The sequence below is a fragment of the Sinocyclocheilus anshuiensis genome, unplaced genomic scaffold, assembly GCF_001515605.1.
Source record: "Sinocyclocheilus anshuiensis isolate Anshui unplaced genomic scaffold, SAMN03320099.WGS_v1.1 scaffold1877, whole genome shotgun sequence".
In the NCBI taxonomy this organism is placed as follows: domain Eukaryota; kingdom Metazoa; phylum Chordata; class Actinopteri; order Cypriniformes; family Cyprinidae; genus Sinocyclocheilus; species Sinocyclocheilus anshuiensis.
Window position 1 is genome coordinate 157327 of NW_015540967.1, and position 18517 is coordinate 175843.

At 35.2% G+C, this 18517-nt stretch overlaps 4 protein-coding genes across 5 annotated transcripts in view; all 4 read right to left on the reverse strand.

Moving 5' to 3' along the window:
* The window catches only part of LOC107690065 (sorting nexin-29-like), a 111541-nt gene extending 103894 nt beyond the window's left edge, over window positions 1–7647 (reverse strand). The window contains exons 1-7 of the mRNA XM_016488307.1: window positions 7292–7647; window positions 5497–5561; window positions 4709–4761; window positions 4462–4586; window positions 1655–1832; window positions 1452–1522; window positions 1089–1343 (exon numbers count right to left, since the gene is read on the reverse strand). Of these exons, the coding sequence (XP_016343793.1) occupies window positions 1089–1343; window positions 1452–1522; window positions 1655–1832; window positions 4462–4586; window positions 4709–4761; window positions 5497–5561; window positions 7292–7298 (754 nt within the window). The 5' untranslated portion in view covers window positions 7299–7647. The remainder of the gene's footprint in view (window positions 1–1088; window positions 1344–1451; window positions 1523–1654; window positions 1833–4461; window positions 4587–4708; window positions 4762–5496; window positions 5562–7291) is intronic.
* Window positions 7648–8184: 537 nt separating this feature from the next.
* Window positions 8185–10127, reverse strand: LOC107690067 (tumor necrosis factor receptor superfamily member 17-like). Its single transcript, XM_016488309.1, has 3 exons — window positions 9969–10127; window positions 8982–9122; window positions 8185–8697 (listed from the first exon to the last, which is right to left on the reverse strand). The coding sequence occupies exons 1-3, from the start codon at window positions 10120–10122 to the stop codon at window positions 8486–8488; spliced, it is 507 nt and encodes a 168-aa protein (XP_016343795.1). The 5' UTR covers window positions 10123–10127; the 3' UTR covers window positions 8185–8485.
* A 1155-nt stretch (window positions 10128–11282) lies between these two features.
* Window positions 11283–12843, reverse strand: LOC107690070 (transmembrane protein 238). Of its 2 annotated transcripts, none has more exons than XM_016488310.1 (2): window positions 11684–12843; window positions 11283–11421 (listed from the first exon to the last, which is right to left on the reverse strand). In XM_016488310.1, the coding sequence occupies exon 1, from the start codon at window positions 12159–12161 to the stop codon at window positions 11691–11693; it is 471 nt and encodes a 156-aa protein (XP_016343796.1). In that variant the 5' UTR covers window positions 12162–12843; the 3' UTR covers window positions 11283–11421; window positions 11684–11690. The 2 variants fall into 2 exon arrangements, with proteins under 2 accessions (XP_016343796.1, XP_016343797.1); XM_016488311.1 differs by lacking the exon at window positions 11283–11421 and adding an exon at window positions 11431–11537.
* Window positions 12844–14256: 1413 nt separating this feature from the next.
* Window positions 14257–17139, reverse strand: rsl1d1 (ribosomal L1 domain containing 1). Its single transcript, XM_016488282.1, has 9 exons — window positions 17049–17139; window positions 16536–16675; window positions 16297–16435; window positions 15882–16030; window positions 15542–15643; window positions 15216–15309; window positions 14937–15062; window positions 14695–14841; window positions 14257–14557 (listed from the first exon to the last, which is right to left on the reverse strand). Exons 1-9 carry the CDS (start codon window positions 17088–17090, stop codon window positions 14414–14416), a joined length of 1083 nt encoding a protein of 360 aa, XP_016343768.1. The 5' UTR covers window positions 17091–17139; the 3' UTR covers window positions 14257–14413.
* Window positions 17140–18517: the final 1378 nt, after the last annotated feature.

Below are 18517 nucleotides of genomic sequence, written 5' to 3' on the forward strand. Positions count from 1 at the left end.
AGCAAATGGCTGCAATATAACAAAGAGTGAAAAATTTAAGGGGGTCTGAATACTTTCCGTACCCACTGTATATATATATATATTACTTTTTGCTGGGTTTTTTAATAAAAAAATTAAAAAAGAAGATAAATATAGATAAAGTAGAATTAAAATAGAATAGGAAGTGTTAGAGTTAAAGGGTCAAATAAAGGTGGAACAGATGTGTTTTTAGTCGTTTCTTGAAGATGGTTAAGGACTCAGCTGCTCGGATTGATTTGGGCAGGTCATTCCACCAGGAGGGAACAGCTAATGAAAAAGTCAGTGAAAGTGATTTTGTGCCTCTTTGAGATGGCACAATAATACGCCATTCACTTGCAGAACACAAGCTTCTAGAGGGCACATAACTCTGAAGTAATGAATTAAGGTAAATGGGTGCAGAGCCAGTGGTGGTTTTTTAGGCAAACATTAATGCCTTTAATTTAATAATAGTAGAAACTGAAGCTTTAATTGTAATTGAATGCGACACTGACACTGTTTTTTTCATGTTTAATACTGTAAAGTCGCTTGCTTTGAAGGAATCTATTGTATAACGTGCTGTATAAATAAAAATGACGATATAAATAAATAAATAAAATGACTGTATAAATAAAATTTTAAATATAAATAAAATGACTATATAAATAAAAGTGCCGAATTGTAGAGCTTATGCAAACATATCCACTTCGCTATGATCAGATGCTTTCTTAACCGCTCTTTTCTAACTGCTGTCATTTGTGTTTATTTTGTTATTGAAAGGAAAGCGTGCAGCACATATTTACATATTTGTCTATATTCAGTAACAGAATAGCACTGCTCAGGTACTTCAGGTATAACTTCTTTTTACCCCCAAGCAGAGAACAAAAAATAATTTTGCTGCGAGTATATCAGAGCCTTAAGGGTACATATTACTACTCTACAATACAAATATGCACCTTTTAGGTGTAGATAAGGTACAAAGTTGTCCCTTCAGGGGTTGCTACCACAGTGACAAGTTGTACTCCTAAAAGTACAATGTTTGCACATATTTCTGACAGTTCATGTGGATTTCTGTTATGGTATGTGACAAGTACCTGCAGAAGTGCTGCGGGGCAGGATAGGCAGTGGGTCTGATGGAGCATCCGAGCGAGGGATGAAACCAGGAACCACCGCAGTGGCGGTACCGATTTCCCGCAGAAGAGTGCTGACACCTTGAGTAGACTCTTTCCACAAACTGCTCATGCCCTGTGTGGACTCCTTAAGCAAGTGGGACACAGACGACCCCCCACGGTCCAGGCCATTTAGGTCCGTGTTGTCGATGTTGATGGCAAACAATATGGAATTGAGCCCTATTGACACATAAACTGAATTCAGACTTGCACAGGGAAGGATGCAGAGCTACACATTATAATACGACTACAAAACAGCAATTGGCAAATACCTCACTTAAATATTACCTGCAGCCATGGTGGGCAACATACTTGCTCTCTCCTCATCCAGGACAAAAGCCCAGTCTTCATAGAAGGCACTAAATATGGGGCAGATTAAAGAAATTACCAAAGAACCTTCAATAAGTTAAGAGTCTTACTGATATGTAGAGAAAAACAACTATGAAAGACAACAGAAGACATCCACAACAGTGAATCATGGGTGTCTGTACCTGCGGGCATGGTCTGCCAGAAGCATGTGAAGATAGCGCTCGAGCGAGTGTTCGTTCAGGGCACAACGAAGCCATGCCCGGCCCCGGCCCTGCTCAGATGTGATATTCTGCAGAGAGTAGAAGCGCTGCAACTCATGACGGTTGAGGTGCTCCTTCACATAAAACCAGAACGTCAGCTCTGCAACACACAATAGACACCTGTATGAACCAGCGTGTTAATATTCTCGGTTCCTCATAATAGAACATTCTGACAGATAGAAGTTGTATAAAAGGAGGTCATTTTGTCAACCAGAATTTAGGAAATAAAATCCCAACACAAAAGTTCTACGATTATTTGAAATGGAAGTTTTTAGTTCTGTATTTACATCCCTCTGAAAATTTTGGATTTTTTTATCTGTTGCTGGATTAAAACAATGGTGCATTTTGCTTGGTCAGCTGTCTGTATGTAACACTTCTTCAAATGGGTCACATAGGGCTCAGGAGGTCATACTTTTCTGGGCTCTGTGACATTTTGGTATTGCAGGATACAGGTTGCTGCAGCCTTGTGGTTAAATATCTGGGCTGGAAACCAAAGGTTGTGGGTTCAGATGTGACCTTTTTCACAAAAATATTCTCTTATTTTCACCAAGGCATTTATTTGATCAAAAATACAGTCAAAACTGTAATCCGGTGAAATATTATTACAGTTTTAAATAACTGTTTTCTATATTATTCACTCCTGTAATTGCAAAGCTGAATTTTAAGCAGCCATTACTCCAGTCACGTGATCCTTAAAGGGGTTATTTTGTGTATTTGGTGTAACGGAATATGTTGACATGCTTTAATGTTAAAAAAACACATTATTTTTCAAATACTGTACATTATGACTTTTTACTTTTATAAAGAATATCTCTTTGGATTTGAGACTTTAGTCTTTGCAACTTTACAGATCTTCTTTATGCACCAAGAGCTTGTAACACTCCAAAGAGAAAGGAAAACTTGAAATCGCATCATATGACCCCTTTAAGAAATCTTTCCAATCTGCAGATTTGGGGCCCAAGAAACACTGGTAACACTCCAACCTTTTTTACACCACAGACCGGTTACGTTTGGAAAATATTCTCGCGGACCGCCTGGACGGGGGTGGGGGATATATATATATATATATATATATTAGGTTATTATATAGTAGGCTATTATAATAGCATTATAAAAGTAGTTTTTTACTCTTTGCGTTTTAAATTCGGTTATAATTATTTACGACAAGATATAACATTACAATGCACATTATGAATAATTATAATGCATTATACCCTTTGATAACCCTTTATAATGACTTATACATAAAGACTTTAAGTAAAGTGTTACTAAAACATTTTTTATTATTATCAGTGTTGAAAACAGAAAATAAACAGCATTTATTTAAAACAGAAATCTTAAACATTACTCATTTTCAGAAATATTAAACATTATAAATGGCTTTACTGTCACTTTTGATCAATTTTATGCATCCTTAATAAAAGTAATAGTTTTGTTTTGTTTTTTTTTTAATCATATATATATATATATATATATATATATATATAGACAGTCATTTTCAAGCATCAGAACAATAAAAGTTTAATAGTTTTACATTTTGTTATTTTTTCCGTACATTACAATGTATCCTGTTTAATTAAATTTTTTCTGAGCAAAAAATAATGACTATCATATATTTTTACCATGATTTACAGAAGAAACCCACTAAAATGTAATTGAGTGCAACAATAGTTCATATACTAAAAATTTTGTCAGGCATTTTTACAAGAAGAATCATTAAAAGACTCATGCAGCCGCCAAAAACTAATTAATATTTACCAATCAATGCCACTATCCTTCAAACCACTAGGTTTTACCTATTTGTCACCAAGATTTCAAGCATGTAAAATATAATAAAATTTAGTATAATCACTTTTTCTTTGATATATATTTTAAATATAGGTCACAATAAGTATGCCGTTTCATTTTTACATAAACATATCTGTTACGCTTAATGACGATTGAACTGACTTTTTATTTTCACAAAAGTTATTTGAAACATTAAAGAAGACACTTTACTAGCATTTAACATGCTTTCTATTTATATAAAAACACTTTTTTTAATTTAGTTTGATACGGACACCTTGTGCAGATGTCTCGTCTTTCACTCATATACACAAAAACATCTGCAAGATAAAACTTAGCACAACAGATACGCGTGTGAACTCATTCAGCTATGAATTTTATCATGTATGTTAAGGACTTTAGTTTCGAGCAGAGTTCATCAAGTACATTATTTACAATAGAAACTCAAGCTTAATGAACATCACTCAAAATCCCCACTACTTTCTGAGTGACAATCAACTTTCTACTCTACAGAAGCTAAAAGTACTCAGCATTGATTCATAGTATCACTCTTAGTTCTGCTGTTAATTTTAAACAGCTCAAAACCACAGCAGGTGAAAAGACTAACCTCAGAAAAACCTTGTTTCTCTTTTTTGCCATTTTTACAAGGCTTGTTGCGTAACCATCTGGTTTCACAAACAGTATCAGCACCTGGTTTTCCAGCGTGATCACTTATGAGCATCTGTTTCCTCTATGGACAACCCAAAACACCACGTGTGTTCTTTGTTACTAGGGAAATCTCTCTGGCAAGTCTCTCAAGAGCTCAGTGAGTAAAAGCTTGGAAAAACACTTCTTTTCAGCATGTTCTTTCTGAAGATCATACATCAATTAATATGGTTGTCAAAAGGTGAGTGACAGAAAGTAAGGTCTGGATGGCCATTATTTGATGGAATCAGATACAGTACCTGCTTCAGTTTTACTGCTAAATCCAGCAGCATGTTTAATGGCAGCTGCTGTGAGGGCTAAACCACGGCTTTTCCTCAAGCCATGTTGAAGTACCACTTCAAACTGGGCACACAGGCATATGACTCTACAAAGACCAAAAGAGGGAAAAAATGATCATTTAATTAAAGCACATAATGTTGGCTTAATCGTATCAAACCATTTATTTTACTCAGATTTCTAAATAAATAGGTAATCTTTTTATGGCACCTGCTATCAGAATCCGAGGCAATCTCCTTCCTGCCACCAAAGCGAATTTGGCACTGAGGAGAAGATAATTTATTTTTAAAAATCATGTTCGGTCCTTAACCAACATTATTATATTTCAAAATACAAATTATTCAAACAGTTGAAAATTTCATTTTTATTATATATCTTCTTCACAGACCCCTGCAGTAGCTTAATGGGCACCTAGATAAATATTAATATTTAATAACCTGATCGACCATTGGTACTAAATTCACTTACTAAATACAACAGCTGGTAAGCGGGAGAAACATAAACCGTTTTCTGCACTCAAAATTAAATGGCATGGCTCAACAGGGCATTATGTAGCACTGGAGTGTTTGTTCATAAAAAGGCAAAGGCAAAATAGTCACAAACAAAAGGCAAAACAGTTGTTTATCATTAGGATTTATATATTTTTTTCTAAGCCAAAACATCAGCTGATTAACAGATATTTGTACATTTGGACAATAATATAACACTAATTAATTAATTGTAAAAATTTATGTCATAAATCATGTGATATATATATATATATATATATATATATATACACAGTATATATACAGTATATACAGTATATATATATATATATATATATATATATAGTACTAATACACCAGTCATCCTGGTATCTCTAGTGTTATAATTAGCTACTGAAAAGCATATAAACCACTTCTCTCCTCGTACCAAGCCAGCATTGTCAAAGAGGAAATGTTTTGTGTTCAAATTAATTATCATAGAGTCAATGAAACAACTCAATGTCACCGTACCTGTTTAACTGCATCAAGAAGTCTCTCTAACAGGTTTTGCCTTTTCAGGTCATTTTGCTGCGCGCCTGTAAGGTACAGTGTCCTGAAATATTACTGGCTGAATTTAGCAGCATAAAAACACTTAAAATAAACACATAAAGACCACAGAGCATGAAATGAACAACAATGATTAACAATATGGTAAACAATTGACTGCATAGAAAAGCACAAGCTGCTTTTAATGGTGTAGGCACTGTCAGTTTGAATATACTGATCTATTTCTTCTTCATAGACCCACAATTATACATACATATACATAGAGAGAGAGAGAGAGAGATACATTTATATATATATATTTATCTCACAGAAGTGAGTACACCCCTCACATTATTGTAAATATTTTATTATATCTTTTCATGTGACAACACTGAAGAAATGACACTTTGCTACAATGTAAAGTAGTGAGTGTACAGCTTGTATAACAGTGTAAATTTGCTGTAACACTATCTGAACCAAATAAGTTTATCTTGGTCTCATCAGACCACAGGACATGGTTCCAGTAATCCATGTCCTTAGTCTGCTTGTCTTCAGCAAACTGTTTGCGGGCTTTCTTGTGAATCATCTTTAAAAGAGGCTTCCTTCTGGGACGACAGCCATGCAGACCAATTTGATGCAGTGTGCGGCGTATGGTCTGAGCACTGACAGGCTGACCCCCCACCCGCTTCAACCTCTGCAGCAATGCTGGCAGCACTCATACGTCTATTTCCCAAACACAACCTCTGGATATGACGCTGAGCACGTGCACTCAACATCTTTGGTCGACCATGGCGAGGCCTGTTCTGAGTGGAACCTGTCCTGTTAAACCGCTGTATGGTCTTGGCCACCGTGCTGCAGCTCAGTTTCAGGGTCTTGGCTTCTTATAGCTTCTTATAGCCTACGCCATCTTTATGTGGAGCAACAATTCTTTTTTTCAGATCCTCAGAGAGTTCTTTGCCATGAGGTGCCATGTTGAACTTCCAGTGACCAGTATGAGAGAGTGAGAGCGATAACACCAAATTTAACACACCTGCTCCACATTCACACCTGAGACCTTGTAACACTAATGAGTCACATGACACCGGGGAGAGAAAATGGCTAATTGGGCCCAATTTGGACATTTTCACTTAGGGGTGTACTCACTTTTGTGGCCAGCAGTTTAGACATTAATGGCTGCGTGTTGAGTTATTTTGAGGGGACAGCAAATTTACACAAGCTATACAAGCTGTACACTCACTACTTTACATTGTAGCAAAGTGTCATTTCTTCAGTGTTGTCACATGAAAAGATATAATAAAATATTTACAAAAATGTGAGGGTGTACTCACTTCTGTGAGATACTGTATATGCAGTCAATCTTTTAGCATAATGTTATTCATACTGTAATTCATTTCATGCACTTTGATTTTTGTCCTGAATGACACCCAACATAGTAACAATTGACATGACCTGTCCAAACAACAGATAAAGAAATTAAGAAGTTGTTGCAGCTACTGTAGATATGGAGATATGTAGACAGACCGATCAGATTTACACTTCGAAGTAATCAAAATTTTATTTCAAGTTTACTCTATTTTATTCCATTTTAAATGGTCTTGTCATTTAGCTCTTTAAATAAGTATGACATTTTAGGATCTGCATTTTCAAACTACCGTGACACAGACTGAATGTTCTGAAACCTCTGGCTGCCTCACAAACAATTTAGATAACAATAAATGTGTTGTATATACAAATAAACAAAGTAACAGCATGAATCCATCACCTCATATTTACAACTCACCGTTCATTCTGAAATTCCAGATGAAACGGTTTAGCAAACGACATGAATCCCGGTTGTGTAGGTCCCCAAAAGTATCAGATTAATGCCAAAAGATGTTTAACAACACTGTTTACATTTTGGGTCGTTCTCCATAGTTTCACTTGCAGAGCAGTTAGACGTTACAGTACAAACGAGGCCTAGCTTAGACAACTCTAGCAGTTTTTTAAAGCCGTTTAATGCATCACAACTATGAATATTCTGTTTATGAAGTACCGTATCGTAAGGGTTTACTGTTTAGCATGAGTGAACTGTTTCTACCGAGTTAAACTGTATCGTTGTGCTAACGAGAGCTCGCTAATGCCGCTGTACGGCGCTCGTGTCAGTCACATGACATTGCCCTGGTTTCACGTGACAGCAACATTGTCACGTGGGTCATACCTAAATAGACTAATAAATAATTCAAACAATTATAAAGAAAACTATTTTGAAGTCGAATATACGTCAGTGGATTCTGAAAGTCTGATTTAATGGGACAGTTCAAACAAACATGACAACTCCGTCATCGTTTACTCACCCTCGTGTCGTTCCAAACCTGTGTGACTTTATTTCTTATGAGAAACACAAAAGGAAATGTTTGGCAGAATGTTGGGAACCGACAACTTCCGTCACCTTCACGTTCATTTTTTCGTATAATGACAGTAAATGTTGACTGAGACTATCATTGTGCCTAACAGATCAATTTGGGGGGATAAAATGTCATACATTGGAGAATTTTTTTTTTTTAAATGGGTGAACTATCCTTTTAAGAATTTATTACATAAATGTCATGCAAGTATATTTACAAACTGTAAGACTTCATAATTGAAGTAACACATTTTAATTTAACAAAGATACAGCATAAATGTGTACTGGGTTTGCATTGTTAAAAAAAATGTGTAAGAGTGACCTTTTGGACAAAGTATGGTGAAAATTGTTTCGAATATTTTATCAATACTATTATCGCAGATAATTCTTACATCTAAATAACATTGAGATGATCACTTCTGACAGTCAGATACCATCCTGTGTTCAAGTTCAAGTCCTGTGTCCATTATTAGTGCATCCAGCAGTTATGACAGTTTTATCCAGTCTGGACAGAGTAATGGTGAGACGATGCTCGCTATCATCCTTCACCAGATGATGTGCAGTGTTATGGAGGTTCGAGTGATCTCCTCTCTATATAACAGGTGTATAGTGGTAAGCTTGCACTGTCTTTGTGGTAACCAGCAATGTAGTGCCTTCCTCAGTGGAGGGAAGAGGCAGGTTGGAGTTGTAGTGATGCTGGTTCAATCCATCGGGCAAATCAGTTGTAGCTTCATCCGTATCTTCAGATTGCTCTGTGACATTCGAGCCTCTCTCACTGTCAGTCTTTTGTTCTTGACCTATCACTGTGTGACATTTCATTGACTTTATAAGAATTTGTTTCCCACACAATTAATGTCACTATAAAAACAATGACTGCTAGCTTAAGCATATTTAGACATACAAATCATATTAAATGAAATAATATATTTGTTGTAATAATGCCATACATAACATCAAGTACAGTAAACTAAAAATGTATGCTCTATGATTATGACACTTCTATTAAAGTGCTAACATTTGAAGCAATGTATTATAATTTGGACAAAACTGTCTACATTTTTCTATCAAAAGTCTTGCAGCAATATACCTTTGTTCATGATGGGCTTACAGGTTTTTCTGCGTATAACTCGCAGAATAATGGTCAGTGCTGTGAAAGCTCCCAGGAACACAAAAAACACGATCAAAATTAAACGGATATTTTGATTCTTTTCAACTTCATTTTCCGGGACTGAAAAGGACACAAATGAGGCACTGAATAAGAGACTGAAATCATAAAACATTGTGGACTTCATCATACAGTTCTACTCATAAGTGGCCATTCCTTTTGCAGAAATAACAAGAGTTTAAATTATTTTATTTAAATAATAGCATTTAAAAATGCTATTTAAAAAAAAAAAAAGAATAATTGCATCTGGTATTTTTTGTTGCACTGCCCTATAAAGAAACTCATGTACAGCTATTTTTATGCATTTATATTACCCATTTATTTCAGAAGACAAATTAGTTTATATCCTCAAGTGATTGTCTTGTAACACACACATATATATATATATATATATGAATATATGAATATATGAAGAGTTCAAATGCAAAAGCCTCTAAGTGCTTTCTGATATTTTCTTCTAAAATGAGCATTTTTCTCAGGATCCTATGTTTATGTTCAGTTGTTTCACCACTTTAATGGCAATGAAAAGAACCTATTCATTGCATCAAAGTGAAATTACTGAACCTACACATAGGAGTCTGATAAAAATACTCATTTTAGAAGAAAATTTCATCAAGAAAATTACATAAAATTATATATATATATACTGTATATAGAGAGAGAGAGAGAGAGAGAGAGAGAGAAAAATATTCTATTATATATTGAATGTTTAATATTATGTAGCTTCTTCAGGGCAGTAAAAAAAAAAATTTTAAATTTAAAATTCTAAACAACTTCTGCAAGGAGTATGTTGACTTACCATAACTGTAACCATTACATTTATACATAAAATGAGTAAATTCAATGTGCTTGTACAACTATCTTAGTTTTGAAAATAAAAATGAAATCAGATATAAAAACGATACTTACTTGAGGTGCAAAATGTTTTGCAAATAATTGGTGGGGAGTTGCATCTAATGGAGCAATGTTGACACTCCTCAAGAAGTCCATCGTAATAATAATTCTTTGCACATTTTCCCTCAGCATAAATAATAATGTAAAGCAGCAATATAAAGATAAGCATCTTCCACCGAGGTGCTAGGAGTCACTGAACTTACACAGCTGCCAACATTTTATTATGCCCCAGTATGTAAATATGTCTTAAGAAGGGGATGTCCCTGAGCCATCAACACTTTCGTCTTTCAACATTGGCATCAGTTTAAACTTGTCTCATGATAAAATGAGAGATTTTTTTTGTTTATCTATTTATGTAACTACATTGTAAAAAAAATAATAATAATGTTTTTACAGACAAAAATAGCCGCTTCCAGAATAATTCTGTCCATATTTACAAAACAACCCATACATTTTACAGTTTAAAACGATCATTTATTATTTTTTTAAATGACAATTTAAGCCTGTAAAGTCCATGCGCTACTAAAATCTGTTTTGTACCTTTAACATATACTGACAACCACCATAATAACACAGGTAGTAAAGAGAAAGCCACATGAAGAATCAAAGTTCATCACAAGTAGCCTTTCCACAAGCTGAGGTAAATAAATACTAATATGTAGAAGGTGTATAAATGCAAAACACCATATAACACACATGGACACTAAAATGATGCAATAAACATTAATTAAATAACATTAATTGTAACATAAAACCCTAATATACATGTATGATAACAAAAACCTAAACGAAATACCATCAAATGTGAAGTGTCACCATGGGGGAAACATGAAATATCACTGTTTTTCACTGTAAATTATAAGATGACTTGTTCTTTTTTTACTTCTGAAAATGTTACATTTAACAGTTTTACTGTAAACTAACATTATATTATAATTTGTAGGCCTACTCATATGTAGGTATCTTCCTGTTAACCAAAGTATTTTACAGTTAATTTTATCATCATTTTTTACAGTGTGTCAATAGTTTCAACTTTCAATAGTGACCTTTCAAATAAAATAAAAACGGACTAATAAATATGTTCTTAAATTATTTTAATTGCAAAAGTCTGTATACATAACAGATAATATATTCCTGATGCTGCTATATAAACATATAAAAGCAAGCACTGCTTATTAGATATAGTGGGACAACATAGTAAAAATAGCACAAAAATACAACATGAAAATAATAAAAATCAAATATATTTGACTAGCATATTATATTAAATAACACAAACATATTTTAGTTTAATTGGATTAAAAGTGGATTAAACAATATTTAAAAAAAAAATGTATATATGAACAATTATATATAAATGTAGCCGAAAACACTGATGATCCTAAAGATCTCTAAAGCACTTCTAAAGGCAAGTCATTTCTAGGCAGCATCGATGCAGATATGAAGAGGAGGGTCTCCCTGCAGAGCACTATGGGAATAGAGATGCAAATCAGAGCCTGACATTGAATGTCGAACAAAGTTTGCGGTGTGTGGTACAAAAGATAAGTCTTATTTGATTCTCTCTCCTGGCCAATAGGGGCCCACCTAAAGACCAGAATGCTATAAATGATTAACAAGCCCACACATTGCATGATCATTAAAATAAAAAGATCATGCTTATAGATAATGACATGGAAGATGACTGGTTTCAATGTATTATCAAACTATGTATTCATTTAAGACAGTTTTACCTGTATATTATATCACTAAAGGATCTCGGTTCAGATGGTTGGTTGTCCCAGGTGGTTGTGTATTCAGATAGGAGCTCATGGCAATAGTAACAGGTTGATCTGCTTTGGCCGTGCGGTTTGCCTGAGAGCCTTCAGCCTGAGTGTTGATTCTTCCACTTCTCCTGAAGGAATTCCTCAGTCCGTTGGAGAGACTGCTGGAGACTTTATGCATAACGCCTGAAATTCCTTTAGTGCGTTTGTATTGAGCAACGTTGTCCTCCAGCTCTTCAGGAGGCACTTCAATATTACCAGTGTACCAAAACACCCACCAGATGAGACTCAGGAAAATAATCACAGCTCCAGCGAAGATTAAAAAGTCATGGAAAAAGATGTCCCAAAACACACCAACCAGGAGGACAAAAAGTCCAAAAATGTCGTGAAAAACAGCAAACCAAAATGCACATTTACAACGACCAACTCCTGGATGCTTTTTCTCCATATCCAGTTTTTTATCGAATTGTATCACTAGACTGCAGCTTGTCCGCCCAGAAGACTACAGTGCTAAAAGTACACATTGCGAGAAACATGACGTACACCTGTACAGATGATGTTCAAAGTACACTGAAGTGAATAAACCTTGATGTTGAGCAGTAAAGTAATGCTTTTATCAGAAAACTTTATCAGGATCCCAATCCTGAAGATAAATGACTATCAAAACACACTACACGTGAGTCAAAATGACAACAATCATACATCAAGTAAAAATAAAAATGTTAACACTAGTAATATTTACATAAAGGTATCCCATGTGACATTGTTGGCTACTGTTTTATCTAATTCTAGATCATCCGCCTTTTGTGTTTTACATTTTCTTTTATGATCAATGTCCAGACCACACCGAACACAGCAAACATCAGCCCAAGTGAAAGACACAATGGGCCCATTTCATCATCCACAGCCATTGTGTCTGTAGAATTACTAGTAAGTAATCCACTAGAATTGAGGATTATCACAAAACCAGCAGCTAATGCTAGCCCACCAGCGATCAAGATGAAGATGGGTTTGTGGTAGTAAGTCCAACAACTAGGGTCTCTGGGTACGGGGTCCCGAACTGGAGTTGAAACCGTCTGCTGAGTCACATCTTCACTTAAATCACACTGATCCATAGTATGCATCCTGACGAATCTAAACTTGCACAAAAAAAATGAAAAATACATGTCAACTCACTTTGACAGATGTGTATCTGGTCTGCAAAAATCTAAATTGCTTTCTGAATGGGATAGTTCATCCAAAAATGAAAATTCTGTCATGTATTTACCTCATGTTGTCTCAAAAATGCGATTTAATTTTTTTGGGCAACTATTCCTTTAACAACATCATTATCTAAGCACTGTCCTTGGGACTAATTGGTAGCATCAGAAATTAGTTTTTTTTTTTACTTGCCTTCTGTTTGGTCTCTGAGAACACTGTTGATTTCGTTGGGATCAGCCGAAGATGTACATCCAGGAAGCTTAATACTGTCAGAAAGAGAGAATGATCAAGCTTGTCTCAAAAGATGAGTCTAAATAGGAGGTCTTTCAAAAGATCTTTAAAACAACTAAACAAAAGGATGACCATTATAAATCCAAATGGAAGAACTCAAACCAAACCCATGTAACGTATACCAGGAACAACAGCACAAACAGAAGAGCAGCTGGTCCAACACATTATCCAGCTCATCAAATACATGTAATATAATATATCTGCAAGCACCAAAGGTACAGTAAGCGCAATGCAGAGCCGGAAGAAGAGAAAGAGGAGAAACAGAATGTACATGAATGATAGATATGGTTCAGAAGTTTAAAAAAAAAAGTATCCACGGATTCAGCATGAAACAAGGAATCCATAGACACATAGAATTTGGATTTGCTGGCAAAACTGTTCAAAAGTTATAACCAAAAAAAAAAAAAGGAAAAAAAAGCAATTTTTCAGATCTCATGACCTGTAGCACACTCTTCCCAAATTTGGTATGAACCCTGCTGACAAACACTACCAAGTTTCATTTCAATAGATCAAAGTATTTCTGAGATACAGCCTCTGATCCAAATTTTGGTTGACATCATTAAATTTGCATCATCTTAACTTTTAAAAAAAATAACATTCTGTTCAGTGAATTCTGTGCAGTTCATTCCAGTGATCATCTGATCCAACTTGGTAAAAACTGCACAAAATGTGAAGACTGCCAGAAAAAAACTTTTTAATGTGGCGACTACTGTAATGGGCAGAGACTTCGTGCAAGTTATCATTCCATGATTCATGGATTGTGATCACCATAAGGAAAGTAACGTCAGCCTCATACGTCATGCCCACGGACCACTGCTTTCTGCCATCAGTCTGAAGATCTGGCTATGTGAGAGTAATCTGGTGAACTATTTCTTTTTTTTTCTGAACTGGTGATGGCACTAGAGTTGGTTTCATTCTTTTCCTACTAAAAGTTCATATGGCTGCCATAGACTCCCATTGGGGAAGAAGAAAAAGAAAATCAACCAAAGTCTTGTTTCATTTAAATAAATTCACCAAAAAAGCGGTTGGTTGCAGAAAATTCTCAAGACTAGTCAGATTTACAATTCTTTTAATTCACTATTCACATGGATCAGAACAAATGCTCAAATGAACCTCATAAACAATGTGTAATACAAATTTCTGCTCCATACATATCCATATAAACTGTTAGCAGGATGAGAAAGCTGCACATTAATTGCATTTACAATTTTATTTGTTTTTAGCTTTTCTCTTCAGACCACGTGCTGTGACCTTTGGTGTTTTCTTGGCCAGTTTTGTGTCTTTTACGGTTTTCTTTAGTCCTTTGCCAGCAGCAGGCTTTGGTACTTTTTTCAGTCCTTGTTTAGATATGGTCTGCAAAAACAAAAAAATTTCATTTAAAATAAAAACATAAATCATCACACATACAACACCATTATGACATTAACACATCAATGCAGTGTAAATATCGGTTTTATTATCGGTCCCTTGTTAGATAGACAGACGCTGACCTCCTGTTTTGGCTTTTTGGTTGGCATCTCGATTGGCACCAGCTGTGGTATTTCCTCTTCTTTACTGTCTTTCTCTTCCTCGGTTTCTTTCGTTTTCAGATCTGACACTTCTCTATTCTTATTTTCTCTCTTCCTCTTTTTTGCTCCCTAAAAATTAAATGGGTAAAATTAATGACTTCTCATTTTACAAAAAAAACTATTTTTGGCCACATATCGGTTTTGCATTTGTTAAGCAACTTCACCTTTGTTGAACGGGCTTTCTTCCGGGCCTCCTCCACCACTGCAAGATGACTCAGGTCAGAGGTGTAGATGGGCAGCGCAACTGAGGTCTGACTCTTCAAATGGATGATTTTTATGTTTTTTCCTGTCTGAGAGTGAAACAGAGTATAGGTTGTAGGTCAAAACTTGAGGAACAGAACCATACATCATCCCGTTAAAAACACAAGAATAGGCAAAGAAAATAATAGTAAATGATACTGCGAAAAGAAAGAGCTGGTTACGTACACAAAACTCTTACTCACCATTGCTAACTTTGCTGAGATGGTGGAAACCGCTGTCATCACATTCTCAACCATCTCATCTGCTGTCATGCCTGAATGTGCTACACGTACCATGCTGTAATGATAAACCACACAATCAGGTCAAAGCATTTAAAACAAAAGAAAAAAACTCATGTATCATAGTTTGTAGGGACAAGTTCCAGCAGATGAGGATACCCGTCTGGATACACTATGAGTTATTATTGCACAGTTTTAACCCACTTCCAGCTGTGACGGAGCAGGAAATGGTTTGCTGTAGTGCTTCAACCTACTGTAGTGTACCACAAAAAAAGAAACAATGTTCATACCAACAAGAGCCTTTATTTGAGACAGTGAGACTGGTGCCCTGAATGAGGCGCGCCATGTCTCTGACTAGATGTTTACTCTCTAGATCCACCGACAGAGGAGCCCTGAGAGAGAGAGAAAACTTTAATCAATGTCACAATGACAGACAACCCTGATAGATACAGAAAATCTGCACAAATGATCTACTAAACGCTTTCAGTGATTAGTTTAAGAGCACATTTTCTGCCAGGCTAAAGATGTGGTCGCGTCAAAATTTCACAGGCATAAAAAAAAGACCATTGTCTATTGTCAACATCTGTTTTTTGTGTATGTGTGTGTATTTAGAGTTAGAAACAAACTTACTTTTTCCTTTCATAGAAATGCTTCCCAATGTGAGAGGGTAACCTGCGTCGGATGCGTGCGTCTGACAGAAACAAATCAAAGTTGCCCAGCAGTCTCCTTTTGGCTTCAAAGGGCTTATACTCAGTTTTCAACATGTTGAAGGGAATCACCTAACAACACAAAAATTGTTGTAAACATTTAAGATGACGCCATATTTCATAATGCATATTGTCACATAAAATGGACCTGCTTGGGAAGTCGCGATTGTTTCAAAGTTTGTAGAGACAAGCTCCAATAGAGGAGGAGACTCGTCTGGATACACTCTGAATTACTCTAGCACTTTTTAACCCATGACCAGCACTAGAGATAGAAGGAAAGGGTTTGCTGAAGCGCATATAAATCTAGTAAACTTGTAACAATTAGACAGATGAAATACCTCTATGGCATTTTTGAGCCCTCTCTCTGTGAGTAACTTCTTGTAGAATCTCACTGTCTGTTCTGAGGTCATTCTGGGTTCATCTCTGGTGAAGAGACACACGTCTCCTGATTCAGTCCTCAGCCCATGGGGTAAAGAACTGTAAGGCAAAACACACTTGGTAAGAACAATATCATACTTAATTATCTTAAGTTTCTCTAAATCAATGATTCTATATTTATTTCCATTGAAATACTTACATGCGAATGGTTTGCTCCTTTCTAGGGATTTTCCATTGAGTTAACAGTAGAGAGATGGCCTGACCATCATTCTCGAAGAGCTTTTGGGACAAGGAGCTGCTCTTTAGACATGCCTGTAATGCCTGTACAGCTTTAGTTACCTGTAATACATGTAATTAACTCAATTAATGTCTTTCAAACTGTAGTAGCTCTAATACCCAAAGTCAGTAACAGCCATAGGACATTTTACAAAGACAGTAACCAAAATTTACTGTTTAACTAGTGCAACTGCATGAGGCACATACATTTAATAAATAATAAAAGCAAAGATAACATCTATATGTTTTATATCTAAACTACTTCGAGACTTGGGTGCTTGCTTGGCTACAGCCGTTAGCCAACTTGCAGTCTAAGTTAGTTTGTTACTAGATTTTTACAAGGTTCCCACCAAAACGTAAATATACAAGCATATAACAAACTTATGACAATTTAACAAATATGTAGGGGGGAAACTATCAAATATTTCTGGTTTACCTGAGACCGATCGAGATCCAATTCATCTCGTGGAGACTCCATGCTGCACGTGTGTAGAGAAAGCAGAAAGGCGCATCCGTATTTCCGAAGTAAACGTCACAAGGACTTTTATTTTGAAGAAATATTATGAGGAACTGAATGCTTCATGTGTTAGGTAACGTTATTTCATTTTCCTGCAGCACAACATAGCGTTTAAATGTGTAACTTCCTTCTGTTTTTGAATCCGTACCTATTTAAAAATATATATTTATAAAAAAATATATAAAAAATATATATTTATTATTATACCTTTATTGTTATATTTTTTAATATTCATAACATATTTATTATAATGGTATCATAAATATAAAATGATTATGTATTATTTATTCAAATGATTAGAGACCAACGTTTTCATTTCTTGCGGACGTTTATAAATATACAAATATATCAAAATCAAATGGTAAGTGCAGGCAACTTAATAAATTAAATTATATACCATAATTAATAAAACAGTGTTGCACTATTTTCTGCTTTAATCGTGCCCATTTGGCCTTCCAGTTAGAATTATTGGTAACACTTTAGAATAATGGTCCGTTGTTAAAGGGGTCATATGATGCAATTTCACATTTTCCTTTCTCTTTGGAGTGTTACAAGCTCTTGGTGCATAAAGAAGATCTGTAAAGTTGCAAAGACTAAATTCTCAAATCCAAAGAGATATTCTTTATAAAAGTTAAGAGTCAACCACGCCTACCTAAAACGGTAATTTATGAATTTGATATCCCCCAAATAAGTTGGCTGCATTTTATTGTTATTAAATTATGACTACTACTCTTACCAAAGGATGGATGTTCTCTGTTTATTTCAAACATAAACATAGAATAATAATAAAAATGATAATTCACTTAAAAATTTTAATAATTAGGAAGTGATGCTGACAAGCTCATGATTGAATTAGTTCACAATTATGAGCACTGTTTCGTGTCAGTTCAATATGTATCCCACTCCAAAAGACCTACTGGTAAAATATCACTAGTGCTTCACACAAATGTATGACTGTACAGTATGTGAGATTTAAAATATGTTAAATAATTTATTAATTTACTTGTGAGTAATTACTGAGGGGTTAACGTGTTTTTCACTTTAAAATAATGGTCCAGATCACTAGTAGTTCCTTAGTGTCAGATATAAAATATGTTAAATAACTTATTAAATTACTTAGTAATTACTGAGTTGTTAAGGTGTTTTTCACTTTAAAATAATGGTCCAGATCACTAGTAGTTCCTTAGTAGCACTTTAGCTTTAAAGTGACAAATGCTTTAGCCTCTCACTAATTACTCAAGCGTTACCTTGTCAGCCTGCAGGAACTAGAGGCGGACAAATACAGATACGGCTTGTCAAATATTACTCCATTACAAGTAAAAGTTGTAAAGACAGACATCCCTCCCAGCTCCAACAACAGCAATAGGCGCGAGGCACTAATGGCGCTT